A 14460-nucleotide genomic window follows, 5' to 3' on the forward strand; every position below is an offset into this window, starting at 1 on the left:
ATAAAACATGGAAGCGCTTGTGTGCGTGTGCGGTATGTACCCATGCCCAGTAGCTTTTCTGTAGACTTTTGCAGAACATAAGTTACAAGTATATACAGACATGACTTTCTCACTTTCTAAACTCCCCACTTTGAAAAATATTCACTTGAGTAAAAAGTAGGCATCTCCCTTATGCGCACATACTGTACAGGTCTATACTTTAGAAAACTACCAGCAGATGTCGCTGTAATCTTGAAGACATATGTTATCAGCGTTAACTGATAATGAACCTTTTCTGATTGCTAACTCCTTATTTTTTTATATAGGATCTGTCATGAACAATTATGTCGCTCTAATCTTGAAGACATACGTCATTAACAGCGTTCTGATACTGAACATTTTCTGATTTCTAACTCCTTAATTTTTGTAGAGGATCTGCAACTGTATTGGGCTGAATTTAAATAATTTTGTTGATTAAAAACTGCTATTTTAAATCAAATAAATGGCTCGTAACCATGCATGTAGTTATTTTAGCCTTAGTATAATTGTTTTCAATATTTTATTCCCCCCCATACTTCACGCCTCCTTTTCTACTAAATTCAGTTATAAGTCAAGTGGGAACTAGCATACTATTGTTTTTGTTTATATGGCAGAAAAAAAAAAAAAAAGTAAAAGTAGTAACGTTAGCCTATACTGCACACCTGCCGTAGTGCGTCATGGCGTAAGCAGCAACTCCTCCATGCGCATGCAGAACAGCATGGTAAAGTTACTCCAGGACTGGCTGTTTACGCTAAGCATTCATTACGGGAGCACTGTTTCAAGATAAACAAAAATGTTCAGAAGTAAACGCAGAAGAAACGCAGTTCATCTCTATTTGCGCTTCGCTCTGGTATGTAAACAACAGACTCACCTGCACAGTGTGGATAGGATATCTTATTGAAGTCATTCACTGCATTTGTTGTCACTTTGGACGGTCTAAGAATATTTTGCTGCAGACATGACATGTAGCCTATGCAAATAACAATAATGTTTCATAGAAATGTTTTAAAACATTTTTAAAACAAGTTAAGGTAGTGCTACCAAAATACACTTTATTAGTTATTGCACACTTTTTTTCAAGTTATGTTTACAAGAATGTTAAATGGCCTGTGCTATTTGTTGAGGATGTGGTACAGCTAGTCTCCAGGCAGTGTGTAATCCAGTAAGCCGAAGATATACTGGGCTGTACCAGGAGCAGATTATATCCATTAATGCACACATATATTTCCCTCTTAAAACAAAGTAAATCTTGAGAATGCTATTTCCAGTAAACCTAACCAGATTGGTTTATCCTCTTTCATTGAATTCCACATACAAAACATCCCTTGTTTGTATTTAAGGATCCAACATATGGAATGAATAGAACATTTTAGTTGTTCTGTTAGTGTGTAACAGTCAACAACATGGACATTTTATTATATTTAGTAATCAAACTTATTTTAGTTTTTTGTGTTTCCATAGTCTAAGTATATTTTGTACTATAATAAAGGACATTTTGTGCTAATTATATGTATATATACATTCAACACAAATTATTAATCAATTAGTAGTTATTTCAGGTCATATTTGTTATTCTGCAGTAAAAAACAACTAAAATGATACATTTGTAACAAAAAAAATATTTCTAAATTATTTATCTTCTTTTCTCTTTTTCATCAATCATTTTCTTGATTGTTATTCTCAGTTTTACTTTATGCCCTAAAGCCTTTGTTCATATCAGATATATGTGTGTGTTCATGGATCAGTGTGTGTCCGTTCGTGCGTGTTGTGTCGATGTGTCCATGTCCTCTCACTGCCAAGCAATTCAGCTGACACAATGCAGGTCTCATGTTTCAGATATCTGTCTGCAGTGACAGTGTAAGCTTCTCCTGGTTTGCAGGGTTTCTCCCCCTCTTCCTTTCCTTAATCAGATGGAATTTTGACATTATGTGGCAGCCACATATGGTTTTGCTTGTTGTTGTGTGTCACTAAGCTATAACTCCTGCTTGCAGCTGCAGAAACTGTAAAAACTATGCATTAAAGGGACAGTTTGTCTTATAAAAGAGGGGGGGGGGGGGGGGGGGGGGGGGTCATGAGTTACGCACCCTCATGTCATTCCATACCCTTTTGACTTTCTTTTTTCCATGTAACACAAAAGGATATATTTTAAATAATATAAAGGTTTTGATTCATTCAAACCAGTTCATTCAAAAGATCCAAATCCCTTTTTTTTTTGCTTTTCAGACTCTCTTTTTTCAGGTGGTGTATTGCAGATCTACATGAGACTGCTTACCTTTATCTTCAGTAGGGGGCAGTATATGAAAAGATAAATCATGTGAGGTTCATGATTGAAAGGTTTCCCTTACTCTTATCTGTTAACCAAATTGCTAATTTTATTCCATGTATCAATTTAAAATTCATGCCAATTGGATTAAAAAAAAAAATAATAATAATAATATATATATATATATATATATATATATTTTTAATCCAATTGGCATGAATTTTAAATTGATACATGGAATAAAATTAGCAATTTGAACACAACCCTAAATGCACCAGTTTATTGTTATTATTATAACAATTTAGATTATTAGCGGTGTCCTTGATGTAGTATAATACAGTTTCTCAGCTAAACATGTCTTAGGTGATATGTTTAATGTGCTCTTGTCTGTTTTTGCTTTTTCTAGTGTTTCCACTGCTGAGAAAGACATTTTAGTGGTGGTATCGTCTATAAAAAGCTGCCATGACTCAGAAAACACACTTCCACCTGAATCAACAAGGTAAGAATCAGCAACTCTGCAGTTTTCTTAAATTACATATAAATTATAATAAAATGGTTTTGACTTGCATGCTCCCAGTTTCTGAATGCAGGGGGATATCTTTATTTATATTTGGAAGTTTTTTCAGTGTAAAGTTTTTTTTTTTTTTACTTTGCAATAGAAATGTTTTTGAATGCTTGAGTTGATGAAAGAGAAAGGGAATAAAAAAGCAGTGGGAGGAGAGAAACAAAATAAGAGACTGAGGGCCTGGAAGCGGAGAGCAGAATGAGTAAGACAAGGGCAGAGAGGAGAAAGCGAACAAACTTTACTAGAACTTTTTTTCCTGTGTGTACAACATTTTCTTTTTGGTGAAAATTCTAATCTGCAGGTAAGAAAGTTAAGCCTTATTTTGTTTTGAAAGACATTTGCTGCTGAGTTTTTTTTTTTAGTAAGGAATGCATATTTTTATGGAAATCAGATCAAGCTGAGAATGTCACCACTTGAAATGTGCCTGCAATACTGTGAATATGAAGTATATGTATGTACTATTTTATTCTGAATTTTTAAATCTTTTTCGTCTTTTTCTTTCCGTCTCAGTTTCATGCTGTGATTTTAAATAGTGTTTTTAGGCATGTTTGTTATAAACAGTCCACAGTCATAAATTTTCATGTTCTTGGCTTGGAAGTATATTTTTATCTTATTATTGAACAGTTTTACTCACAAAAAAGTAGACATTCACTTTATAAATATGAACTTTGAATATGAACTCTCCAATCTCCTCTACCAAAATAATTTGGTTTTCTTTGTTTAAACAGACTGGAGTGAGATCACTGCTGACACTTTTCAGAGTAGCCCATTCAGCATCGATACACCATACGGGTACCAGCTCGACTTAGACTTTGTTAAATACGTGGATGATATTGAGCGAAGTGACACCATTCGACGGCTGCATTTTAACAAGCGACCCGGAGCGGCAAACGCTGCCTCTGAGTCGCAACGCATCTTAAACCCCACACACTGGAATTCTTCAGAGTCTTTGTCCTCAGTGAGCAGTGATGAAGCCAAGAAAGCGTCTCCGTCTTCATCCTCTTCCTCTTCTTCTGTCAACAGAAGAAGACCCCCACTTCCCCATTCCAAACCTAAATCCTCCTGTCCAAGACCTGAGGTCCCTCAAGACCTAGTCACCTCTCAGAGGTATGTAGATGGGACGTCTACCCCAGCCACACAACGTCCTACCCCAACCAAACCGAATCCTCTAGTGGAAAGAACTTTGATGGAAACATGCAAACGTTTGGAACACGAGAAAGGCTCGTCGCAGCAAGGACCTCCAGAACCACAGCCACGGCGTAGACTGGCCAGTTTTGGTGGTCTTGGCTCTAGTGGTACCCTATCTCCATACACAAGCTGGAGTGCCCTAAATCAAGGTGCTAAGATGACAGTCCTAGACCAGCCCAGACAAAGTTCCTTGTTATTGGGGAACACCCTTAAAATCAGCCCCTCAAGCTCTGGCCGAGCATCTCCAGTGAGCGGTGTGAGCCCACTCCACCTGCAGATGGTCAGGGATCAGATGGCAGCTGCTTTGCGAAGGTTAAAGGACCTGGAGGAACAAGTAAAGGCCATTCCTGTCCTACAGGTGAAGATTTCTGTTTTGCAGGAAGAAAAGAGACAACTGACCGCCTTGGTCAAGAGGCAAGATGAAGATCAAAAATCAGGCTCTATCATTGACAAAGATTTTAGCAGCAAACCAGCGATAGAGGGTGCCATCTCTGGTCTGACGGATTTTCAACAGCTTAGTGTTGAAATGCAACTGCTTGAAAGGAAGATCCAAGATGCACGTCTTGAATCCTCTGCCTTCAAGACGAGAGATCAAAAGTCTGTTGCAGTTGGAGATGACAGGTCCATTGATGAAGTTGATGATATTCATCAACACAAATTAAACTTTAGTAAGGATGTTGCTGTTGGTGCAAAACCTGAAACTCAGTCAGTGGCTGTCAGTGTCACTGAGACTATGCTGGGGGTTTTATCCAACGAGGAAGCAGATACAGAGTTACAACAGCAAACCATCCAACATTTAAGTGACCGGGTTCAGATACTGGAGGCTGAGCTTAAAGAAGCAATGCTCAAGGCAGAAATGGGCAAGCTAAGAAGTGAACTGCGAGAAGCAGAAGCGAGAAACCATGCTGACAAGAGTTCCTCCGCACAACCACAGGTGAACTGCGTCGCAACCCAGACCGGGTTGCGTACTCGCACTCTTGGGGTTGGAAACCACACCAACCTTGTGCATTCTGCTGTTGGGGGAGGACTAGAGCAGATTTCCATTGCTGTTGGAGTCTCCTGCAAACCGGAGGTGAGGGTCGTTTCATCTGGCCCAGATACACCTATGGAAGAGTGGGAAGTACGCCAAAGAGTGGCACGAAAAGATCAATGTGTTGGAAGCAAGCGTGCAGCAACACGAAATCAAGGTGTTGGGACAACAATGTACATGTGTGACACTGCCACAATTACTTTGGAGACAATTGAGAAGAAGAAGAACATTTCCCACCAAACGGTGGGCTGTGGTGACTGCACGGTCGACATGGATGTCATAGCTGTCAAATCGCTAATTTCCCAAGGAACTGTCACTGACCCAGTGCGAAGCGTTGACTTTAGTGTAATGGCAATCCCACAGACTTTGTCGCAGCGTACCAGCACAGCCTTTTGCACCGTCTCGCGCAGCACCAGCACTTTGCAGGCCTGTATCTCTGAAGCCAGCACCAACACAAAGCACACACTCACCAGGGAAAGACATACCAACACAGCACACACGATCACTCGATCTCTGGCGGTTGGGGATGGGAAGGTTTGCGACCGAATGGCTGCTGCTCAGATGCACTCTGTTGGAACCACAACATGCTTAGGTAGAGACACAAACACCCCTGCTGTCCCTAATGTGATAACACGAGATGTTGGTATCGGAATGGCAAATATCAATGAGAATATCCTCATTGGTCTCCATACACGAAACATTGCATGTGGTCCATCCCGTCTACCAGATCCGGTCAAGACACGTAGCATCGGCGTGGAAGTGGGGGACGGGAGGATACGCGACACGGAGGGCCAGATGTTTGCGCAGACTGAGCCTGGACTTGATCATTATATAGATCGCATGCAGAAATTACTTAAAGAACAACAGGACCTGTTAACCGACAGCCACCCTGGGTCAAAACATGGGGTCACTCTCCAGTCCCACAGACAGTTAGATGAACAAGTTAAAGGTAAGGATGTATATATTTGTGTATCTACCTTTTAAAAGCATTTTTGGTCAAATTTAGATTTAGATGCTTTATGCGGTTTCAGCTAATTGCTTTCTTTCATTTTCTTTCTAATTTCCAGTCACTGCACAAAGCCAGTCATCAAATGAGACTACAATGGTTAAACAGAAGAATCAAATGGAATTGCAGATGTCCGCTGCTCTTCATGGTTTGTATTTACATGTGTCAAAGGTAACTCAAGTTAGCAAGCAAAAGTATTTCATCCTGGTCGAAATGACTCCACCCGACAAAGAAGTGCAAGATACAAAAATAAGCAGAAAAGAGGAGACTTTTTTCAGAGCAATCTTTCTGCTGTGGAATTTGAACAGGAGGTGAAAATAGCTCTCTCGCTCTCTCTCTCTCTCTCTCTCTCTCTCTCTCTCTCTCTCTCTCTCTCTCTCTCTCTCTCTCTCTCTCTCTCTCTGGTTTGTCTTTTGGCTGAATAAGCCCTACACTTAGAATATTTGGGCTGCTGTTGGTTTGTGGAATTCTCTAATGTCCTCTGGTATGTGGCAGACACAGACATGAATAACATCCACACTGGAAGCCTGCGTTGTGCATGGTTTCTGAAAGGCAGGAGTGCTTGTCTATCAGAAGTCCTTATTAAAAAAAAAAAGAGCCTTTAGCAGGTGTTTTTGGTGTATAAAGAAGTGTGTCTGTGCTTAGGTGATGTCATTACAAACCAGGGCCAGGGAATGTTTTCTGGGGTTTTCAAGCTTCTTCATGTCAAGGACCCGCAAATATTATGATTCCCTTCCACAGAGCTTCTTTTCTTAATATATATTAGTTCCAAAGAAGTGGGATGAACATCAACTCTATGCAAATTTGTTTTGATCCTTTATCCATTTCCTTCAGGCTCACCCAGTGATGACCGCTGTCTTAGGTCTATCATGAAAAGGAAAAGCACCACAGATAGTACGAACCCTACGACTGCATCGCTAGGGTAAATAAAGGTTTTCATTATTTATTAAATTACTAATAAATTCATAAACTTTTGTTGAGCTCTTTTACCAGATTGGTTGTGTATTGCATGTCTTTTTGAATGATATACTTTGCTATATGCATTGTACATTTAATTGTACATCTCTCTCTCTGTCTGTCAATATACAGTACACAGAGAGGTATTGTGGACCTCTTGTCTGAGGGTGGCGATTCTGAAAATGAAGAGAAGAAAAAAAGAGAAAAGAGAGAGAAAGAGGGCAGCACCAAAGATAAAATGAAGATTCCTAAAAGAAACGAAAGGTTCATGCTCATAATAACACGTTTTGTTTTTTCAGTGCAAGATGAAACTGTTCAGCCAAAGTTATCATGGTACATTTGTTTTCTACTGTATAGGTATATATTTAGTGAGAAGATGCTTTCTGCCTGCCAAACTCTGGAGGTTCACCTTAATGGTAGCAAGGTCATTTCCAACAGAGAATTGGTGAGTTACAGAACAATAACTGAGATTTGTCTTTTACCGTTTCCGTGTATTTTTCTATACTCTGCATTTAGTAGAGGCTTTCTAAGAAGTGTCTGTAACATTTACAGCATATTGTATGAATGTGTTTTGTATGTCCTTTATTATCAGAGATGGATTCCAATACTTTGAATCACTATTGTTTAATAGGCTTGTTTCTATTGCTTTTGCTTTGTAATTATTCATTTCACCTACATTGTTAGTGGCTTCTATTTTTTCCAGTCGCTTTGTCACACACAACAACAACATGTGGGAATGAATTCTCAAGGTTCAAAAATATATAACTCAACAACAGGAAAGCAAAAGAAGGGCAAACCAAACTTAGTTTATGATGTATTGTGGCGCTGCGTTTCACAGTCGGAAAAAAACTCAGTTGTTGATGTATTCTATGTTTACTCAGTCTTCTCCTCCTCCCATAATTACCCACTGGCATATAGATCAGATTGTTCGGTACTCTGTGGGATTTGGGAAGTTTAAAATTATAGCGTTGCTGTATTTTGTTTGTGTTAAAAGCCTGCTTGTGACGCCTGCATTCATTTACTTGGTGTTATTTTGTTCTTGGCATAGTATGTCTAGAAAGTGTCCATGTAGTTTACACGAATACTCTACCCAACTTTTTGATTTGTTTTTTCTGCATTTTATCTGTTTGTCTTTGCAAAAGCGCTCCTGTCTAAGCACAGTGCAGCAGGAGTGGTTCTGTGTGTCCAGTCAGAAGAGGGCATGTCCACAGATGGTGGAGGACTTCCTCTTCGCTTGCCGCCATGTCTCGCCAGATGTGCTGTGCTATGTGGCCAACATGGCTGACCAAAATGGCAACACAGCCCTTCACTACAGTGTGTCTCACTCTAATTTCAGCGTAGTAAAGATTCTACTTGCTGCAGGTACCCTGAAACCTATCCACCTTATTTTTCAATGCAGAAGTAAGCTATTTTCTGTGAATGTTCGAGACTTCTGATTCATTAGCCGCTATAGTTAAATAACTAGAAGAATAACAAAGTGCACTAAAACTATTTGTGCTACAAACCAGTGAGTTTATAACCATGACAATACATTAAAATGATATGGTAAGAATTACCAGTTTGCAATATCAAGCAGCATAACAAGCTGTTTTGAACAGCTACAAATAACTGGAAGCAGATGACACCGGAAGTCAGACACATTCAATTTACAAATGGCTGTGCTGCTGTTACCTTAAAAATAAGGTGGGTTAACACATAATCCTTGATTAATCCAATGTGAAGTAGCACACCAGATTAAACTTCTGTTTGTTACTTCTCTATACCTTAATTTAGCTGTATTACTAATATGCTTGCAGGATCTGCATTGAATATTTCACAACCAAACATTACTCTATCGATCAAAAGTTTGTGGTCAGTATTTTTTATTTTATTTTATTTTTATTAATTAAATTAATCAAAAGTGACAGTAAAGACAGCTTTCCATTACAGGAATAAATTAGTTTTTAACATATATTAAAATAGAACACAGTTATTGGTTACACTTTGTTTTAAGGTGTCTTTGTTACACTGTAATTATACATTTAAGTACCGAGTAATATTAAAGGCACAATATGTAATTTTCACCTCTTGAGGTTGCTTATTCAAAACAAAGGCGTAGCTTGATGACACCGTGACTGAGCGTGGAATCTTGGGAATTGTCTTGACTCTTCACCTCCACAGCCGATGGAAAGCAATCCAACGGACTCGGCAGAAATCATGTTCATGGATGCTAATGTATTCAATTTGAAAGAGACCGCTGGAGCGAATGCTAATGAAAGACATCTGCGATACATACCGTTGGAGTCCAGCGGAGCTGTTTTACATGGCTAATAAATGAGTGTGTTGAAATTATGTTATAATGTTACTTTTTGCGTTAGCTTGGTGGCAGGTACAACAGACTGTAGTAAGCTAGTTCGATATTAGAATGTCATATTAATAAAAACTGGATGACTTCTGTTGCTAAATGACATGCAATTAATTTTAGAGAATGGAGAAAGCTCTTTCTGATTATGCTATGTTAGCCACTTGACAAAATAGTGTCTCTGAGGTAAAAACATAGTACTTGTGAGTCGTGGTAAATCAAGAAAACAACCTATTGATACAATAAGACTAACCGTGTTCAGCTATATAACAATGATTAGTTTTCTGTTCATAAATGTATCCAAACAGTTGCTCACCTGTCTAATAAAACGCATAACATAAAGCGTCTTTGGTGTTTCCATGGTTTCTACGGAAATCAAGGGTAGCGCGGATATGACATCATTGACAGGCGACACATGGACACGGTCTGTGTCCTGGTTAAAATAGCTGATTTCTCTGGATTTAAAATGTTGGAAACGTTTGGGATAACGTAAGTACACAAGTTAACAAAATATATAACATTGTTCTAGTGATTTTTGGATATTTGAATCTAAAAACGTACATATTGTTACATATTGTGCCTGTAAGTAACTACATGTATTTTGTTTAGGGTTATTTGCATGCAATTTGTAATAGTTATTACTATAGTAACTACATGTAACAATGACACTTTAAAATAAGGTGTTACCCAGTTATTTTAAATTGTAATAATATTTCAGAATATTACTGTTCATACTGTATGTTTGAACAAATAAATGTTGTCTTGGTGAGAATAAGAGACTTCTTTAAAAAACATTTAAACATTGTACTGACCCTCTGAATGGTTGTGGTTTGTTTAATATAAATGTTTATCCAAGATTTCAGAGACTAGACACAGAAAGAGTGTTAAATGCATCTGTTTCTTGAGCACAGTTTAAATAAACTGTAAAGAGACACTCGATTGTTAAAAAAGGTTAAAATTATGGATCCTTTAATGTTTTATGGACAAACTAGATGGATAATTAATTTGGTCTTGATTCCTTCTCATGCAGGAGTGTGTAATATTGATCATCAGAATAAGGCTGGCTATACTCCCATAATGCTTGCCTCCCTGGCTGCCGTGGAAGCAAAAGAAGACATGATGGTGGTGCAAGAACTCTTCAGCAGAGGCGATGTTAATGCCAAAGCCAGCCAGGTATCTGTCTCAGTTTATATGAGTATTTAAACTAAGAAAACTGTTTCTCCCTAAGAGTATTCTTTTGTGTTTACTGGCCTATTTTCTTCACAGGCTGGTCAGACCGCTCTCATGCTAGCAGTCAGTCATGGGCGTATAGATATGGTCCGGGCTCTACTGGCTGCGGGGGCAGAGGTCAACATCCAGGATGATGAGGGGTCAACCGCTCTGATGTGTGCTGGTGAACACGGCCATGCTGACATTGTCAAACTCTTACTGGCCCAGCTAAGCTGTGATGCCACACTGACTGACAATGTGAGTAACCACATGGCTATCTGACAGAAAAGATTGAATGTGTATTATTCTTCCCATTTGTGATTTAAATGTGTGTTCTTGTTTAAATGTGTCTATGACATTTGTGTCTGTGTTTTTGTCTGGTATGTTTTGTGTCTGTGTGCTGGTAGGATGAGAGCACTGCTCTGTCTATAGCTCTGGAGGCCGGACACAAAGACATTGCTATGCTCCTCTATGCCCATGTCAACTACTCAAAGGGCCAACCTAGGGTATGACTCTTTCTTATCTATGCCTGTACTCCCTCATAGCATTTCATTTTATGTTACCAATTACTCAAATTAGCAGCACAACTGTTTTCATGCTCATCTACAGGGATCCCCTCGAAGCAAGACTCCACCCGCTTCACGCATAAGCTTTTCTGATTAATATGACATTTTCCCATGCGCTCTTCATCTATTCATACATCCCCTCTGAACAACCTGTTCAATCATATGACTGAGATGAATATTACACATTATCTCTTCAAACAAATGTAATATTAAAGAGAGCAGTAGTTCTAAAAATGCAGTGCACTAACTGTTGGCAGTTATCTTTCTCAAATATAAAAATGTTATGCAGTTTACTAATAAAAACCTATATTTTAAATTCAACTGTTATACTTAGGAAACTGCATGTCAGAACAGTTTTATGTCTTTATTTTAGGTAATATATAAATTGTTTGCATTTTATGATACTGTATACAATTTATTTTACTTTTAAAAGCTTGATTGAATTTCTTGTAATATATATTCCACTTGTTCTATGCATTTCAAAATCTAAAATCTAGATTTTAGCAACTCTTTATAAAAATGAATTAAATGTAAATATCGTGTTCATATATACGTAAATAAATGTGCTTACATCACCACCTTGTGTTTATTTAAAAAATTGCATTACTTACCTATCTTGTAGTATTTTAGATATGAACCGTTATGCCATCTAATGACGAAAAGCTGAACTGCAGGTGAAAATTTTTGCATCTCTGAGGAACAAATTTGCCAAAAATATTATTATTGTTATTATTATTCATAATACAGTTGGAATAACCTATGGGTAAAAAACAACAACAATGAAGAAAGAGGTCTTCATCAAGTTCAACACCTGCATATGCGGTGAACGACAGCAGGTACCATAATATTACCATGTAAACATCTATTTGTTACAGTCTATGCTGGTAATTAAACATTAGGGGAGAGAGGGGAGTGTTATAACAAGGGGTCATAGTTAGCAGCGTGTTATAGCAGCGGCTCTACAGGGACTCGGGCTCAAATGTAAAGAGAAATATATATATATATATATATATATATATATATATATATATATATATATATATATACCGGTCAAAGTAAGTATAGGTACCGGTCAAAGTTTGGACACATTACTATTTTTAATGCTTTTGAAAGAAGTCTATTTTGCTCATCAAGCATACATTTATTTGATCAAAATACAGAAAAAAAACTGTAATATTGTGATATATTACTATGATTTTCTTTCTTTTTACCTTTGATACTTTTTTCAGGATTCTTTGATGAATGAATAACTTTAAAAAGAACAGCGTTTATTTTAAATATAAATATTTTGTATCAATATATATACCGTTCAAAAGTTTGGGGTAATTTTCTTTTTCTTTTCTTTTTTGAAAGAAGTGAATAGGCTAATTATTATTCAGCAAGGATGTGCTAAATTGATCAAAAGTGACTGTAAAGACTTAAAGAATCATTTCCATTTGAATTAAATTATGTTGTTTTACATTTTTTATTCAACAATGAATCCTGAAAAAAGTATAACATGTTCCAAAAAAAATATTAAGCAGCATAACTGTTTACAACAATTAGAATGATTTTTGAAGGATCATGTGACACTGAAAACTGGAGTAATGGCTGATGAAAAATTCAGCTTTGCATCACAGAAATAAATTATATTGTAAAGTATATTAAAAAAGAAAACCATTATTTTACATTGTAATATTTTTTTTCTGTAGGCTATTTTTGATCAAATAAATGCAGACTTGATGAGCATAAGATACTTCTTTAAAAACTTTTTTTTTTTTAAATAGTAATGTCTCCAGATTTTTTGACCGGTACTCTAGGCCTACATACTATTATATATATATAGGCTATTGCTGCATAATTATCAAAAATAGTAATATAATAAAGTCATTTTATGTCACCATTCCACTTCACATTGTCCAATGAAATTTGAACTTGTGTCAGATGACGATTGGTCGGTGTAGCTATTATACATGACAAACAGGCATCAATTTAAAATATGTGATATGTTGATTTTTAATCCAATCGACACACTTTGATTAATGAAGAAAAGGAAAAAAAGGTTTATTTTTCCTTCCGTCGAGCCATATGTAGGCTATACTCACTGAAACCATATTTTGGCTCGAAAGCATATAGGCTCCAACTTACCGAGCAGACTGGGAAATAATTACGTTTACACTAGTGCGTTTTCTTTTTAAAACGCATAACTTTTGCTACGGTTACACCTGCCGTGTTTAAAACAAAGGTCTCAGGTCACCAAAACGCCGTTGTCGTGTAAATAAACGTCCAAAACGCATTAAAAGTTTTCTGTTTTCAGTTGAAAACGCTGTTGTGTAAGCGGCCCCTAAGTTAATAACTAATGATTACAACGGAAATGAAGCGTTTAAAAACTTACTTAAGCTGGACAATGACTTTCTTCTGCTGCTGTAGCCCACAGCCAAAACAATTGTTGCATTCATTTCCTATTATCACTGTAGCATGCTTTTGAAGCATCTGAATGGTAAAAAGCGCTAGCCTATAAATGAAGGTGACTTGACTTGACTATGATGAAAATGAAAATAAAAAATGTAGATCGAAGAACAGGACATTTGAAAACACACCTGGCCTTCTTAGCACAGCCGGTGATGAGCTAATTTTACCAGCCTCTGCTAGTGTCTGCTCACAGGGGAGCAGCTCCCACACCAGACACTGATACAGTTGCTTAGAATGCTTTTTATAGAAACTGGTCTGGATGTGAATGTTTTTTAACCCCGCATACCACATCTTTGGAGAGGTTACGTCACGAACCAAACTTTACCTAGATAGATAGATAGATAGATAGATAGATAGTAGCTTGAAGGATTAATTCCCCATTCATTGTAACTGCATTCTCCAGTACATTTTTCAAAACGAATTATTTTGTGCTCCACAGAAAAAAAAGTCTTGCAGGTTTGAAACCACATGAGGTGAGTAACTGATGACAGATTTTTTTTTTATTCATTCTTGTGTGAACTAATCTTTCAAATGAAATCATATGTGATATTAATGCATTCTGCTGCATAATGACAGTCTGCACCCATTTTTGAGGTTAGACAATCATGTTTGCAATTGTTAACATGATAAAAGAGATTCTTCACAAAATGAAGGGCACTTTTCTTTAAGAATAAGGAGAGAATAACAAATGTAAAAAGGACAACAGCTGATATTCAATGCTTGTTGTGTAGAATCAGTTTAGCTGTACTGAAAGGGAAAATAGATGTCTGTCAGATAAAAGACAGCAAATATCTTGTGGTGAGAAATGAATTTAGAAGGCTGCATTAATTGAGGTTAGGTTAGAAGATTACTTTTTTTTGTCTTTT

At 37.2% G+C, this 14460-nt stretch overlaps 1 protein-coding gene across 6 annotated transcripts; it reads left to right on the forward strand.

Annotated features, from left to right (window-relative positions):
• The first annotated feature begins 727 nt into the window (after positions 1 to 727).
• kank1b (KN motif and ankyrin repeat domains 1b) lies at positions 728 to 14079 on the forward strand. 6 transcript variants are annotated; one of them, XM_084414504.1, is made up of 14 exons: positions 799 to 868; positions 2242 to 2332; positions 2688 to 2780; positions 3575 to 5656; positions 5792 to 6013; positions 6132 to 6218; positions 6905 to 6992; positions 7160 to 7291; positions 7385 to 7472; positions 8170 to 8389; positions 10399 to 10541; positions 10635 to 10835; positions 10985 to 11083; positions 11187 to 11717. In XM_084414504.1, exons 3-14 carry the CDS (start codon positions 2744 to 2746, stop codon positions 11238 to 11240), a joined length of 3453 nt encoding a protein of 1150 aa, XP_084270630.1. In that variant the 5' UTR covers positions 799 to 868; positions 2242 to 2332; positions 2688 to 2743; the 3' UTR covers positions 11241 to 11717. The 6 variants fall into 6 exon arrangements, with proteins under 6 accessions (XP_084270627.1, XP_084270629.1, XP_084270631.1 ...); XM_084414501.1 differs by having other exon boundaries at positions 728 to 868; positions 3575 to 6013; positions 11187 to 11719; XM_084414503.1 differs by lacking the exon at positions 11187 to 11717 and adding an exon at positions 14034 to 14079 and having other exon boundaries at positions 748 to 868; positions 3575 to 6013.
• The last annotated feature ends 381 nt before the right edge of the window (positions 14080 to 14460 follow it).

Source organism: Rutilus rutilus, assembly GCF_951802725.1.
Source record: "Rutilus rutilus genome assembly, chromosome: 7".
Lineage (NCBI taxonomy): Eukaryota > Metazoa > Chordata > Actinopteri > Cypriniformes > Leuciscidae > Rutilus > Rutilus rutilus.